General features: G+C 41.4%; 1 protein-coding gene across 3 annotated transcripts in view; it reads left to right on the top strand.

Annotated features, from left to right (window-relative positions):
• dop1a (DOP1 leucine zipper like protein A) overlaps window positions 1–16,463 on the top strand; it is a 36,725-nt gene that overhangs the window by 9,155 nt on the left and 11,107 nt on the right. The window contains exons 8-20 of one of the 3 annotated variants that reach the window (XM_088625905.1): window positions 251–333; window positions 1,614–1,728; window positions 2,591–2,711; window positions 3,121–3,240; window positions 4,378–4,492; window positions 5,833–5,862; window positions 7,438–7,671; window positions 10,960–11,563; window positions 11,939–12,213; window positions 12,357–12,509; window positions 13,160–13,260; window positions 13,563–13,825; window positions 14,419–16,432. In XM_088625905.1, coding sequence (XP_088482031.1) covers window positions 251–333; window positions 1,614–1,728; window positions 2,591–2,711; window positions 3,121–3,240; window positions 4,378–4,492; window positions 5,833–5,862; window positions 7,438–7,671; window positions 10,960–11,563; window positions 11,939–12,213; window positions 12,357–12,509; window positions 13,160–13,260; window positions 13,563–13,825; window positions 14,419–16,432 — 4,228 coding nt within the window. Of the gene's footprint in view, window positions 1–223; window positions 334–1,613; window positions 1,729–2,590; window positions 2,712–3,120; window positions 3,241–4,377; window positions 4,493–5,832; window positions 5,863–7,437; window positions 7,672–10,959; window positions 11,564–11,938; window positions 12,214–12,356; window positions 12,510–13,159; window positions 13,261–13,562; window positions 13,826–14,418; window positions 16,433–16,463 lie in introns of all 3 variants that reach the window. The other 2 variants (XM_088625904.1, XM_088625906.1) reach the window with 2 other exon arrangements.

Here is a 16,463-nt window from a genome sequence, read left to right as displayed (position 1 = left end):
CTTCAAAGCTTAAAAGCAAATATGCTTCAATGAACTGTTTTATAGTGTTTTTTGTTTGTTTTGTTCTGTTTATGTCGCTGACTGATTTTGGATGGCTGCTTGGTAAGTCCCTGGTGTTTGTGTGATGTGTTAGTGTTTTAAACAAATTATTGGGCGGCTTTCAGTCATCGCTGAACTGTTCCACTTCTTTTTCCTGTGCCCGTGTGTGTCTATGTGTGTGTAGGCTTTGACAACAATGGCATGAAAACAGGCCCTAGGAGCACGAGGCACAGCAATCCCGAAGAGCATGCCACCTACTACTTCAATACCTTCTCCAAGGACATGTTAGTTCAGGTACAGCGTATGGGGATAGAAATAGGTCAACACAAATTTCAACCTCCTTGTCCAAACTAAAACAAATCTGAATATCAGTCTGTATTCCCTTTGAAGGTCTAGTGATTTTGTGCATGGTTTACCTCATGAAACAAGTTCCTCCCTAATGATTTCTGTAATACTCTCAGCATGTTCATGGGCTCCAACTGGGACGTTGCTTTTGATACTTCTGGTACACGGGGACCATAAGTGCATAAATGCCATGTTTTTTTTTACCTACCATCTGTTTAAACCACTTGTGTATTGGCGTGCTCCCCTCCATGTGAGATCATGTGAGAATGGAGGGTACTGAATGTTTAATTGTGTCTGTTATGTGGAAAATCCGGTTCCAAATATAGGAAGGATGAGCATTTTTTAAAAGTATAAACTTTGAGGTATTTTTTCTTTGGAAGAGGAACTCAGACATAAGAACATAAGAAAGGTAACAAACATGAGGAGGCCATTCTTGCCATCCAAGTCATGTGCTACTACTAGCTAACTGAAACCAGGATCGCAGCAAGCTGTTTCTTCAAAGAAACCAGGGCACTGACTGACAAATGAGTGGGTAGCTGGGTGAGCAGCCTCCTGTACTTAGTTTCAAATGCACTTTTACCCTCTGGTTCATGCAAAATGAACTGGACTCTAATTAAATTAGGACTGATTTTTATTTCATTTGTGAGTGTATTACTTTTAAGCACTAGCATCAACAAGACCCATATTTATTGTTGAAGAACCTTCTACTCAGTAGCATGACTCAGGGCCCTTGGCACATGAAACACTCCATTTAACAAAGGTGGGGCATCCAAATGAGTTTTGGCTTTTTGTGTATTTTGATCAAATAAACGGTATCTTCCAAAAAAGAGAATACAAACCGAAGAGAGGGTGGCCATCCCTGCTTCTCAAATTCCTGCTACTACCCTTATTAATGTTCCTGTACTGTGGTTGTGACATTCCTTTATATACAAAACAAAAACGAAAAGTAAAAAAAAACACTTTGTTAAATATGACCTTCTTATATTTGTACCTTTTCACAATTAATTGAAGACCCAGCTAGTACATCACCTGTCAAGAGCTAAGTCCTGCTGAAGTAATATTCTCAAGCACACAGTGCTCTTACTGGCTCAAAATCAGAGTGCTGTATTCCTTCTGTCTATGCACTATACCATTGTCAGTGTGTTTTTTTAAAAACTAGTGCCACTTGACTCCTGTTATGTGTGTATGTTTGTTATGTAGTAGGAAATGTGTTCTTTTTTTAATGATAGGCAATGGTGGGGATCCTACAAGGAAAAGCAATTGGGGGTGAAGAGGAGAGCGTACTTATGCACGACCTAAAACCTTTCCGAATCTTGATAAGTCTTCTGGATAAACCTGAACTAGGTAGTGTAATCACAGACTCAAATCAGCATCACTTTGATTTCACTGTGGTTTTCTTTTGTGTGTGTATTTGCTTTCTTAAATTGTCACTGAGAACTCAGTTTCATCTTAGCAGCAGCAAAGGCAATGTGCAATTGATTCATGTACTCTTCACCTGAGAATAGAAGGATCCTGGCATGTTTGAACACAAAGAAAAATCTCAGTGAGAGCAGGGCTTGTAACTAGTTGTAACACATCATCTAAATGGATCATGAAGTATCCTATCTATGAGACACCCATTATCAGAATGCTGCTTATTTCATGTAAGGTTTGAGACAATCCAGGGCCCTCCCAGATGTAAAAGTCACAAAGCAGGACTGCATCCCAGACAGGACACCAAGACACCCTAGACAGTACCCTTGTATCATAGAGCACATACTGTACAAGCACATCCTGTCGAAGTTAGGAGGTTGCTGAAGCACTTGATGCAAATGCAAGTGGACGTGGGGAGAATTTGCCAACTCCACACAGAAGGCACCCCAGTCTGAAATCGAACCCAGGATCTGGGAGCTGCAAGACAACAGCACCAATCACCACACCTCTGTGCCACAGTGAGATGGCATGATACTTCTCTGGCAGTAAAACATCTGAATCTTCCTGGACTGAGTGTCCTTTTTTTACAGTATGTCTCTATACTCTGCTGCATGAACAGATTGTGAAAAGAGATCATTAACTTCTTTTCAGAAAAATAAAGTGTGAAAATGTGGTTGTAGACGTAATACATTATACTTTGTTGACTAAAGATTTTTATAGAGATTTTCCAGTTTACATTACAGATGACAAAACAAAAAGTAAACCACCCATTTCATGTGTATTTATAATCTAGGGCCTGCAATTTTGGAAGATGTTCTAATTGAAGTGTTCAGGACACTGCATTCACAATGCAAAGCTGAGCTTGACCTGCAAACACAGCTGCCATTTAGTAAGGACCACTCACAGTTAAGCAGGTAGGTAGCCTGTGGAATTTATTTACGGCCAGTAACAATATTCTATAGTGTCCTTTCAATTGTACCTTTGAAAAGGCAATTAATCAATTTCTGTGGCATAATACACAGTGTTTTTCTAAGATAGCTTTTTCTTTCTTTTACTTTTTATTACTGGTTGTATCTTTTAGCTTAATGTGTATGAAAGACACCTTATTAAATTATGTTTATATTGGTTCTCCATTTTTTCCCCACATAGAGTGTTTTCACTATTCTTTTGTAGAATGCGCAGAAATCAACTCTTCTGTATAATGTATACATTTGTTATTTATTGAATACATATTTGTCCTTGGCAGTGGTTTAACGATAGTATTAGCTTTGCAATTGATTTAGATTGTCATTCATTAACTGAAAATGTCTTTTTACCATTTAGCAAACTGAGGGAGAATAAGAAAACAGCAGAACTGATAAAAACTGCAAACCTCCTCTTCAACTCCTTTGAGCCATATTACATGTGGGACTACATAGCCCGCTGGTTTGAGGAGTGCTGCAGGTATGTCAGTTCAGTGGAACTGAAGTTTCCCCCAATTAAAATAAACAATGACATATGTGCAGTATTGATGTCTTTAGAATACGGGATTCGTGTTCATGTACTGTAACTACAAACATTTGTGGGAGAACAAAAACATGGCTTTGTCATACTGTACATTTTTATTGACATTGTTCTGATATGACTAAACATGTACTGTATGCAAAATACTACCCAGAAACAACAGCTGAAATTCTTTACTATTGCCTCATATGCATCTTTGGATCTGAAATACAAATTTCATTAATACACATTGAAAATGACCATTTTCACTTTACTGATCTAATATATACGCTTTTCACTGTATGTGTCCCTCAAATATTTTCACGAAGGCAAGTTGCGTAGCCTTCACAGTTGTGGTTTACATCTTAAAGGAGGTGGTTTATCTTTTCTTTTCAACTGTTGTGCTGTCTCTAGTTTTAATTTGCTAATATTACTGCTTAGAGGGGAAGAGCACTAAGAGGGAAAGGTGACTGATATCCGTAGAATTGACAGGCCCTTCCTAGGGCAGGTGATGACCCGGTTTTGGTTGTCCATGTGGGCACAAATTACTTGGGATTGAACAGCACAATTTACATCAGGAACATACTTAAACAGCTTGGCAGGAAACTGAAGAACAGGACTAAATTTTCATTTTCCTAGGAGTCCTACCACCTTTCTGGGTCACTGGAAAGCTTTCCATGGCAAAAAAAGTCAACCCAGCAGATTTCTTAAGAATAAACAGAGAAACCCAAACTAGAACCTTCATGGAAGTGCATGTAAAACAGAGAACACACTTTCTACCTAGAGGGTTGTGGATCATGTATGGAACAAGCCCCCCAGCCATGTTGTTGAAGTCGATACCCTGGTCTCTTTTAAGAAGAGGGTTTGTGAAATCTTCTGATTAATTAAGTACCAAATACCGAACATACAGTACTAGAAGGGGCCACATGGCCTCCTCTCATTTTTAACTTTTTTATGTTCGGACATATATTTTAGTTACATTTGATTTTGTCTTTTTAAGCCGTGTCTGGTTTCAGTATTTACTGCCTCTTCCGTTGGCTCTGTCCCCTGTCTTGATTGCAGTGAACAGTAAAGCTAACAGTTAACGTATCTCTGCAGGAGGACTCTCAATGCAAGACTGAAGGCTGGACCTCAAGGGGGCTTCGAGCCATCAGACCTCTCAGTGGTGGAGTTCTGTCAGCTGGTGGACTTCCTGTTGGATATAGTGTCATTGGTAAGATGTGCTCATAGCAAGTAGGAGTAAAAACACTTTTTCCAAAGATCAGCATTTTTATTGCCTATAAGAGCAATTTGTATCTGCACAAAAAATTTTAAACAACACGGGAACCTTATAAAACCAACCATAAAGAAAATCTCGCAAAAAGTGAAATATCTATTTTAAATGTAGAAATGCATCCTTGTTCTCCGTCATAACTCACATATTCCACGACAGTCATAATTTAAAAATGTTGATTTGGATTATTTCTTTTGCTGATTACAGCTTTTCAGTCAATTATTAAAACATTAATTTCATGGAGAATGTGCCAACGCAAACACATACAGCTGAATGAGAAGAATTGATTGTGCAAGAGTTAACATCCGTTAGTCATCTGCACAATCAGCAGATTGTTAAACAAGCACAAAGGGTTTTGATAGATCACATAAAAAAAATAGTTTTCACTATATGTAAAACAACTGCTTTTCTCTAAGTCACGCACGTCTGAGGAAATGTTAAAGTAGAGAAAAATCTTTAGATTTACTTGGAATTTATTTCCTTTTATTAGCTCCAATTTTATTTTGCCTTAGAAAATGTTAAATTGTGGAAATATAGTAAGACACCTAAACAAATGAGAATTAGTATACTTTCCCATGTGGAAATATGGTAAGAGTAAACAAAATAAGAAAATGAGGTTCATAAGAGTCAGACAAAAATATTGCATACTGTACTTTTCTTTATCATACAGTAGATGCCCTGCATATAATAATAGTCTATATTTTGTTTGTGTTTTTTGTTTAGATTTTTGTTTTTCAATAAAAATAGATTTCCTCTTTTAATGTGTGTAAATATACAGTTTAAAATATATTTTCTGCTGTGAATTAGAAGAGTATAGTGTTTAAATAGTGGAATTTAAAATGCTCTGAAAAGCTATTGTAAGTGAACACTTCTTAAAGCTGTCTGACAGTACTGTGTCACATCTGTCTCAGACATGCAAGGGAATTGAAGAATAAGACAGCTGAATTCTGCTTTTCACAAAATACACAATAGATGTCTCTGTCCTCAAGAATGCCTCTTTGTATTTTACAACTGTGCTTTAAAATGCTGGAAACTGGAGGTTGTGAATGAATGTTTTCATTGCTGTTTTTTAGCTTGAAGAAGATACAATATTTTTATTACTTAGGTCTGTCAAGTGAGAAAGAAAGGCATTTTGCTATAGTAATGTGCCCTTGAGTGAATGTTTTTCCCATTGTGTCCTCTCTCGTACCTGCTGATATTTACTGGAATCATTATTATATGTTTCTTATTCCTCTGCTTTTGTCTTCTCTGTTCAAATCTTTGCTTTCTTGTTTTTAAAGCCTACTAGAAGTATGAGAGTGATCTGTCAGGTACAGTATGTCTGCACTTTCCTTCTTTTTCACATCTGTCTTTTTGCTTCCTTGATGGTGATTCCTGAGAATTAATATCCCTGTGTATTACATTTTGGGGCCAAAATGAACGTGGATTTATTCAGGAGAGAACTGTCAACAAGGGCATGTTATAGTACTTAAATGTTATTTAAATGTTGTATATACTGAACATCAAAAGACATGAGTTGGTTACTATTTATACAATGTAAAAAAAAAATTAAACTGTATTTAAAATTTGCTTATAAAGCATGACCCTTATGAATGTCAGCAGGTGTGGTAAAGATAAGCAGAACTGTGTGCCAATTGTTGTTCACAATACCTCATTTGATTAAACGCTCTGAAAGTGATGTTTCTGAGTTGTGTGATGTGGTGTCTAGCTGCCACAATGTTAGACCTGGAGTAATTGATGGCAGCCTGGCTGCACTGCTCTACATTGATTAGTTTCTGGGACCTCGCTTACCTGCATGCTCAGCCTGACAACTTTCTCAGCTCAGCAACTTTCTTGCATGATGAAATGTGACAATTAAGCGGTGGGCACCCTCTTCGTCAAACTTTCCCTGCTGCTATGGACATCGGTGGGGTGAGCTGGGATAGCATGTAGCACCTAGGGCTCCTAGACCAGTAAACAGGCACATGGCTGTCCAGGCTCTACGAGAGGAATGAGACAGAAACTCACCAGAGAACATCTGCAATCTAATGCAAAGCATATGTCACAGATGTCCCAGGCAGCGTACATTGCTGTCATAGGTGTCCACACACCTTCTGTAGAGCAACCCTAACAAATCCTAATCAACATAATGAATTCTCTCATGTCATGTATGGTCAGTTAAGTGTCAGCTCACCTGCTCCAAAAAGAATGTGTAATTTTCCTGGTAATAACTTAGTGAATTTGTTGCATTTCTAAGTAGTGGGTTTCTTTTGATGCTCCATATATGTTATTAGGAGATGTTTTTATATTCATTTTCTAGTAATTATTTTTGAGACATTTGTAGACGGGAAATTTGGACAAGAGTTTTTGTGTGTTTTTGGTCTTTTTCTAGTAGATCCAGTGGGTATTTTTGTGTTTTATCATTCTAGTGTTTCATCCATACGATTTCAGACTGTATTTCCTGCTGAGGGTCAGAGCTGGAAAAACAGTACAACATTTTCCTCTTAAATGTCATCCTAATTAAAAAATTAATGATAATAACGTGCCCATGTTGCACATTATTATCATTAATTATTACATATTTAGGATAATCAGTAAACAAAAAAATGATGTTCTCACAGAACCACAAAAATGACCAAATGGTGAGATTTTGTTTTTTAATTCAAATATTTTCAACCTAAAAGAAAGTATCAGTACAACATCTTGCACGGGCAAGTGCCATTCAGGGAGAATGTTGCCACTTGTTTTTTAGGTGTACAGAAACAGAAAAAGCTACACAGTGTATAATATCGGCTCCCCAAAAGTGTCGTTTTATGCCGAATCCGCAATAATCGCATCGCTACAGGATCACAGATTAGCATTCCATCGGAAAGAGATCCGGTGCCTGAGTGTCCTGTGATCCCCAGGAAACGTACATTGAGATCCAGACGGAGCACCTGCCTCAGCTGCTGCTGCGGATGGTGTCTGCCCTGACGAGCCACCTCCAGGCCCTGGGGCTGTCCGAGCTGACGGACTGCCTGCGGCTCTGCTCCAAGATCCTCAGCAAGGTGCAGCCGCCCTTGGTGTCCCCCGGAGCCGAGGGCAGTTTGCCGCTCCCGGCGGGGCAAACCTGTTCTGCGAGGGAGGTGGAAGAAAAGAAAGTAAGCTGATGTTACTGCTTTCGGAATCTGGTTTCTTCCTGTCAACTTCCGTCTTTGTTGTCTTGTAGTGCATCAGGAAAAGTATCCTACAATAAGAAACTTGTAAGGTTCCACTGTGTATGTAAATAACACATTGGAAGGTGTTTCCACCCTTTTCTGCTTCTTTCCATGGTAAAAATAAGTACTGTAGGTCCATCTTATGATGTACAGCTTTTTTATATTTGTGTGTGAATAACACACATTGCTATTAAATCCCCAGCTGTTTGTTTTTGTATAGTTCTAAGCTTTCTAAGATACTGTATATTGGAGTTGAGAAAACATCAACATTTTATCTGATATTCCTGCATCATTAATTGTGGATGATTATTTATGTAGTAGTCTTTTAATCTAGGTAAAAAGATGTCTCTTAGGTTGAAGGGAGAAAGGTTTTGAAGTACTGTAGTTCAAGAAGGTAGCTGCGTCAGCATGCGTAGGCTGCAAAGGAACAAGTAAAGGTTTATATTCCATGCTGAAAAGAGAAGAAAGGAAACACAGCGTTTCACCAGTGGAGCCTTCTTCGGGTGTGATAAACTTTTTTTAAGGTTGGAATAAACCTTTACTTGTTCGCTTTGAAGTGACGTACATACCGACATCATGTAAAATCAGTAGAAAAACCTAGAATGGACACTGGTGATATTGTAACTCTTTGAAAAGGTACTCAAGTGCTGCTTTCTGAACAGCGAAATTCAGAATTGATCTCTAAGTGGCAGTTTTAAAATGCAAGCAGGCCGAGCTGCTTCAGCACAAATTTGAAATTTCCAGAGTTTGGTGATCCATAAAAATGGGGCAGAAGTCCCAGGATACAGACACATGACTGTATGGAGCAGCTGAGCCCTTTCATTTGTACCTCCGTTCCTGAAGGGAACACGAGACGACACAGTGCACAGCAGCAGTCGGGGCCGGGGTCATGTGGCTGCATCCTACAGAGGGTATAACATGTTTATCCTGTCCATTGGTGTGTAACCATACCCTGAGGACTATGGGACTGTTATGAGCCATCTGAGCCTGCTTGGAAATGACAAAAGATTGGGCCTATGGGACTGTGAGACAAGCATGGAACTGTATAGATCCATTAAATATCATCAGTGTGCGTTCCCCATGTATCCCAGAGGCTTTTGTTACTTTTCTTTGTGCTGACATGAGCAACATCTTTAAAGTTTACATTTAGTGATTTTTTTGTTATCAAATAAGCACCAAAATCAGGTTGCAGTGCATGGAATATTGACTTTGGAAAGTGGATGTTTTATAACACAGAAAATGATCAATTCTGTCTTGTCATTAGAAGTTAGAATGCATGTGTGAAAATCAAACCTTTGAAAGTACTGTCTAGGTAAAATTATGTGTTATATGTGCGTGTAATTATGAAGATGCTACAATTAAACTTTCTGAGCAATGGATCACAGTTGGAAGTCACTGTAAAACAGCAGGTTTGGATTCAGCTAAGAATAGAAAAGCCACTGTATCTACCCCAGTAATTACGTAAATGTTCTGAGCATGCAATGTGAGTGGGTTTGGTGAGTAGTCACGTTACTTGTTTTTCACATTGTCTGTATTTAGCCATGAGGAACTGTACTATTTTACTACAATGTTTGCTAGGCAGCTTAGCAAGCCTACAGTTTAAAGTAATCCAGTTTAAAAGAACAATAAGTGGAATGTGTCTGTAGAATAACCCTGCATAAAAACACTGCTTTATATGCTTAAGTAGAAGATAAAATGAATTTTCACCAATATAGATGAGAAATATATTTATGTAGTCTAGAATAAGGTAAAGGTTAGCACCTTGTTTAGGACCATGTTTATACTTAAAGCAAATGTTCAGGTTAGGTGTCGTGCTACAGCTAGGTCTACTGGTAGAGATACTGAGGGTTACTGTAAATATCTGGTAGGTTGTTTGATGCGGTTATAACCAGGGTTAAGGGCAAGGGACACAAAACAGCAAACTGAAACGTACAGAGTGTATTTCGTGATAACTGTCTCAAAGCACTGTACAGTGCAAGGCAGGAAGGAAGAAAGTTCAAGGTTAGGGACCCTGTCTGGGTTTGGGAAGGGTTGCTTTATGGATAGGGTGTAGATAAGGATGAGGGTAATTTTTTTGTGTTAGCAGCAGTTAGGAGCTTTTGAGCAGTAGTCACACTTGGTTGAGTCTAAACAAATGCATTTTTATATAGTGCTTTTTATGCCAGGATGTTCCCAAGCACTGCACAAAATCATATAAACAGCATATTGGTGCATACCGAAAATCAATATTGATATAAAGTGCTTTCAAATAAAAGGTTTTAGGCTAAGTCTTAAAAGAACCAACACTTTCAGACAACCTAATGTCTAACTGAATGTAATCTGATAAATAGGGAAGATCACAGTATAAGACTCTAGCTTCATCTATGTCCAGTCAGTATTGTTTTGGTACAGCCAGAGAGTCAGAATTTGCAGATCTCAGAAAGCATGGTAGAATGTAAGAAAATGTAGCTGCTGTTTATATATATATATCAAAACACTGGTGGGATCACAAACAACTTTTTTATTTTTAATACAGGCAATTTAAAAATGATTTGATGATTCACAGGTAACAAGTGTTATATTCCAGAACTGGTGCATATGCATAGTGTCAGAAAGCTGTTCTACATTTGTATTTTGTTTATGCCTTCAGTTTATAATAAAATACCAACAAATAAGGATTTTGCAAAATAACCTCTTGTTGGAACTCATGAATGCTTGCAATTCTTAGATACAGGTTTATTCTGAGATACAGTAAAATACAGGTTTTAACAACAGTATATACAGTAAGCTAAATACTGTACTAAAGAGAGCACAGTGTGCTGTATACATTCCACATTTTAGGAAAATAGGATTAAAAGTGGTATTTATGGTATATGTGTTATGGTATAGGGAATATACGTATTAGGAACTAGAGCTAGATCTGTGTTTACAGATGGAGACAGGGTGTGGGTCACATTCAGGCACGGATGAGGATTAAGGGGTTTGTAGAAGATAAATGATTGTGAAATAGGTACAGTTTACCAAAAGCTCTTATTACACTTAAATACAGTATATATATATATGTATCTGCGCATTTTCTAATTTTCTTTTATTCATCTGTTTGAGTTCTGAAACTTAAATCAATACAGTAGTTTTAGAAACAGAATCCGGACATTGGATGGATTAAGACGCAGTGATACAACCAGTACGAGTTCAATTTTTCATGATATTGTCACAGCTCCCCAGCTCTGTAAGTCTCCCTCCCATTTCCAGCTCTTCCCAGTGGTGTCGGAGTGCCCGGACGTGTTTGAGGACAGCGAGAACCCCCCCAGCAGCCGCTCCTCCGAGAGCGGCTTCACCGAGTTTGTGCAGTATCAGGCCGACAGGAGCGAGGACCTGGACCGGGCTGGGGGGGACAGCCAGGGGCTGCACAGCTCTCTGCCAGCTGGCAGTACCTCCTCCGAGACCGAAACCGCCTCCACGGTGGGCTCGGAGGACACCGTTGTTCACTCTTCTCCCACCGGGGGGCGTGCCTCGTCGGCCCTCGCCGGGAAAGCCAAGCAGAAGACGGTGATGCAGTGCTGCTTGGAGTACTTCCAGCAGTTTCTCACCCGGCTCGTCGCCCTGTATATCACCCCCGGCACTGCCGGCGTGTCCGCCATCACGAGCGAGCTCTGCAGCGAGCTGAAGGGAGATCAGGCCTCCAGAGGGAAAACAGTGCAAGCAGGAGACGCTGGCTTAAAGAGCACGGCCAGCTCTCAGTGTCTGGGGGCCTTCACAGCGGCCTGCCAGCTCTTCCTGGAGTGCTCCAGCTTCCCCATCTACATCGCAGAGGGCAACTTGAAGTCGTCTCCCCAGACAGAGGAGGTTCAGCCAGGTCAGCCCCCCCAGGTTTTACAGTCTGAACTTCCCCTCTAGGTTCACATTCTAGTCACATTCTATGTTTGGAGTTTTGATTCTGTTTTTTTTTTTTTTAAACCCAATATAAATGCAGATATTAAATTCATTACTTATTCGACTTTTGTTGCATGGGCCCTTTAGAGTTTATGTACAGTAGTAAAATGATGGTCCTCATAAAAGTGCTTTAAAAATATTACTATTTTGAAGGAAGGGGATGTAGAATTTCTGTTAGTTCTTGTTTTATTATTCTGTCATATAAACACAGTACTAAATGGTTGTGGATATTTGGGTATAGCCTTAATTCAAGTTTAAATACAGAATGCATTTAAGCTTCTGTTTTATCTCCTGGCAGACTATGAACAGGTGAAGCCTCCTGTTTGGCTCCAGACCCTCATGGACGCCTGCTGCTTTGCTAACGAGTTCAGTATCCAGGCTGTCGCCATCTCTCTGGTGATGGACTTGGTGGGTCTCACACAGTCAGTCGCCATGGTAACGGGGGAAAATGTCGGCAGTCTGGAGGCACCCCAGCCAATGAGCCCGAGCCAGGGGAGGGTGGCCGTCGTCATCAGGCCCCCACTTACTCAAGGAATCCTCAGATTCATTGCTGAAAAAACTGACTTTTTTAAGGTAAGCAGTGGTCAGTTTTATTGACGTGGCACCTTGGTTTGCCCTTGTCTCAAAGTAAATGAAACTTCAAATGAAAAAAACAAAACAAGGAAAGTACGATTGCCAGTGTAAACAACATCAGTCTCTATGTTGTCATTTCTCAGCATGTTGCACTGACACTGTGGGACCAGCTGGGCGAAGGAACACCCCAGTATCATCAGAGGAGTGTGGAGCTCTTCTATCAGCTGCACAATCTGGTCCCCTCTTCCAGCATCTGTGAGGATGTCATCAGTCAGCAGCTGATGCACAGGGACAAAGTAAGGATCATCAGGAACTAGCAGAACAGTACGAGTCCCTCAAACCAAAAATCAAGTTTCTTGTAACATCAGTTTCTAGCTTACAACGCGAGACAACGCCATTATGAAGTGATAGATAATACAGAAAGGACTTTTGACAGCTAGCTTTCCATAATCATGGTGAAGTTTTAAATGAAGGACAATGTCCTGAAACAAGTAACAGGTAAAATCGATACATTGGTACATTGCAATCGGTTTGCAGTCCTCATGATGAATTGTTGATATTATTATCCTGTTAGTCTAGCCTAGAATGGATGGATGTACTTTAGGAATCTTGTTTAACATTGACATGGGGTTTTGGAAAACAAATGTTCATGTTGGTAGAGATATTTTATTGTTACGTCTTTAAATGCCACAGGATCATGGATGCTCCTTTCAATCAGGTGACTGTTCTCAGCAAGAGGAACGGTTAAAACGGGGAGCTTTTTTAAATGGTTTCATTGGAGATTATTTAAAAGAAAAAGTAGAATGCCGAGGTGCTTTATTATTGTGTGTGCACAGGAGGGAAAATGTATTTTAAGAACCGTGCAGATGTCTTTTACTCTGAAGTACTATATGATCATGCTGCATTAGAGGGGCTATTGGTTTATTAATTTTCTTACATTTTTCAGAAAATCCGACTAGAAGCTCATGTGAAGTTCTCAGTACTTTGGCACCTGACAAGGGATCTTAACATTACAAAGTCTTCCCCTTTTAATCGCACGTTTGACAGGTAGGGGATCAAAAACTTTTTAGTTCGGTATGGCTAGAATTTGTAATTTCATGTTAAAAAATAGTATATTTTAGTGTATATGTATTTTTGAAAATCATTCATAAAGATGTCAATATAATATTGTAATACTGTACATTCATAGGGGTACTGTTACAATGAACAGCTGACGTTTTCAAAATGCTGTATTTCCTAAAGGTCAGTTGTCTGCTGAAGATGGGGTGCTGTTGGTGAAACTGCAGGTCATGATGTCAGGTTCTCTGTGCTCTGATCCTAATGCAGCTTCTTTCCTCCTCCCTGCGAAGGTCTCTGTTCATCATGCTCGACAGCCTGAGTAGCTGGGACGGCTCCACCTGCTGCGTGGGCCAGGCGTGGCTCAGCCAGGTGCTTCAGAGGCATGACATCGCCAGGGTGCTGGAGCCCCTGCTGCTGCTCCTGCTCCATCCAAAAACCCACCGGGTGTCCGTGCAGCGCGTCCAGGCCGAGCGCCACTGGGTCCGGGCCAGGGCGCCTGCTGAGGAGGAAGGCAATGGCTTCAGCTACGCGAGAGACCCTGGAACCGCCGACAGTGAGTGGATTCTGACACAAAACTTCCACATTCAGCAAGGCCTCAGAAAGGGACAGTTTAGGATCTAAAAGATTACTTCCTTAGAACATGGAGAATGGGCCTGATTGAGGTGGAGTTTGCTTGTTTTAAACTGCATAGCAAACCCTTGAATAGAAGAAACGAATTCACCTGTTCAGGAACATAGCCTCAAAACAGGCCTCATGTAAACATTGTGCTTTAAAAGATGTGACAGTAGATAATAGTTTCCTAGCAGTGTTTTTTCTTTCCTTTTCTTGTATTTGTTTTTTATTTGCATTTTTTTGTTGTACTTGGAATATCACCAGTTGAAATACATTTTTCTAGAACACAATAATAAAAACAGCCTCAAACTCCATTGTGCTGAAAAATAAATTTCTTTACTGCAATAAATTAATTTAGTGATTTAATATTATACAATTTTTAAAATAGTGACTAAATTGTTTTGAAATTGTTTGAGCAATGAACGTCAGGTAGTGACACATTGTCATCAAAATAACATTGAAGTACATTTTGGATGTTCAAATAACGTGTGTTAACAAATATCTTCTGGCTTGGTTCTGCATTTCTGCTTAAAGATTTCAGCAAGATGCCAGTTAAAACCATGAATGCTGTAAGGGAGAGCCATGGGAGAGCACTAACCCTGGAGGAGATAGAGCACTTCAGTCTCACAGTCAATCCCCTGAGCGACAGCCTGTCCCTGCTCAGCACAAGCAGCGAGAATCTTCACCTGGCAGCAGCGGAGTTCGACTTGCCTGACCAACAGACCGAGATGCTCCATAGCTCTGATTCAGGGGGCTCCCACTCCTCCACCGCGGACAACACCAGCTTCGAGGAGCTCGACAGCACCAACACAACAGGAACTCAGGATAACGCCCCTGCTTCTGCGACGGAGGACTCTGTAGAAGTCGTGGTGCCGCAGGTTTTGTTTGAATTGGTTGACAGAGTGGCTAAGATCATTGAGAACGATACAGACGCAGCTGAAGCGTGGCATGAGTCTGACTCTGACAGCTCTATCTCACAAACGTCTGCTGGCCCACACATGTTGGATACTTGTAATGATATGATGCCCGACAAAAATGCTGCCAGCAAAGAGAAAGTACTTGAGTCTGAAACAAATGGAGCTCCTGGGTATCTTTCTGTCACGTCTGACACAGGAGAAGAAGAGCAGCCCCGTGACAATATCACCAGACACAGCTCTTCCCCATCCATTGTCACAATTCCGGAAGCAACTTCTGAGCCCACCCTCCAGGCTGAAGACCAGTCCCGCAAGAGAAGCCAGAGTAGCATCCAGCTCAGCCTTAAGGGAAAGATCATGGAAAAGCTGGTGGACAAATCTCCAGGTGCTAAGCCTAAAGTAAAGAGCAACAAAAAGAAAGAGGAAGACAAGAAGAAAATTCAAGCCGAGAAGGCAAAACAGCCCAACATCTTCTTCGGGGATAGCTTGGACCTGGAGAACTGGTACAGCTGCGGGGAGGGAGAGGTGTCAGAGATTGAGAGTGACGTGGGCTCTCCTGGACTGCGCAGGGCTACCTCGCCACCCAGGTTCCACATCCACCCGCTCTACCAGCATGTCCTTCTGTACCTCCAGCTGTATGACTCCTCCCGCACTCTGCACGCGCTGTCCGCCCTCATTGCTATGCTGAAGGCCAGTCCCACTGCCTTCGTCAGTGCCATCTCCACCACTAGCATCAATAATACTTACACCCCGCAGCTGTCCCTCTTGCAAAACCTCTTGGCCCGCCACCGCATCTCCGTCATGGGAAAGGACTTCTACAGCCACATCCCTGTGGACTCGCACAGCCACTCCTTCCGCAGCTCCATGTTCATTGAGATCATTATCTCCCTCTGCCTCTACTTCCTGCGCAGCTATTACTCCACTCATGTGCTGGCCTCACAGCAGGACCTCTCGGGCAACCGCAACATGCAGATCATTAGCGTCGAGGTGTTGATGCTGCTGTTCACCGAGCTCGCCAAGGTCACCGAGGGTTCAGCCAAGGGCTTTGCCAGCTTCATCTCGGACATGCTGTCGAAGTGCAAAGTGCAAAAAGTCATCCTCCACTGCCTCCTGTCCTCCATCTTCAGTGCCCAGAAGTGGCACGGCGAGAGAGTCGCGGGCAGGAACATGCCTGCTGTCGAGGAAGGCCTGTCCGAGGACAGCATCATCAACTTCTCGGAGGATGAGATAGACAACTGCAGCACAGTGCAGTCTCAGCTGCTCCGGCTCCTGCAGAGCCTCATTATTCTGGAGCACAGGGTGATGGTTCAGCCCGAGGATCTTGAAGGTGGCTATGAGTTCATCAGCACAGACGTGGAGCACATCAACCCCCAGCAGCCCATGACTTCCCTTCAGTATCTGCACTCCCAGCCAATTACGTCACAGGGGATGTTCCTCTGTGCTGTGATCAGGGCGCTGCACCAGCACTACACCTGCAAAATGCACCCGCAGTGGATCAGTCTGATAACTGCTACGTTGCCCTACATGGGAAAAGTGCTGAGGAGGGTGGTGGCATCTGTGACCCTGCAGCTGTGTCGTAACCTGGATCACTTAATCCAGCAGTACAGATATGAGACCGGATTATCAGAAAGCAGGTATATCCAAATACCAGCGCCTATAAGTGTG

The sequence above is a fragment of the Lepisosteus platostomus genome, chromosome 3 (genome assembly GCF_059453375.1).
Source record: "Lepisosteus platostomus isolate fLepPlt1 chromosome 3, fLepPlt1.hap1, whole genome shotgun sequence".
Taxonomy (NCBI): Eukaryota; Metazoa; Chordata; class Actinopteri; order Semionotiformes; family Lepisosteidae; genus Lepisosteus; species Lepisosteus platostomus.
This window is presented reverse-complemented; position numbering and strand designations above follow the sequence as displayed.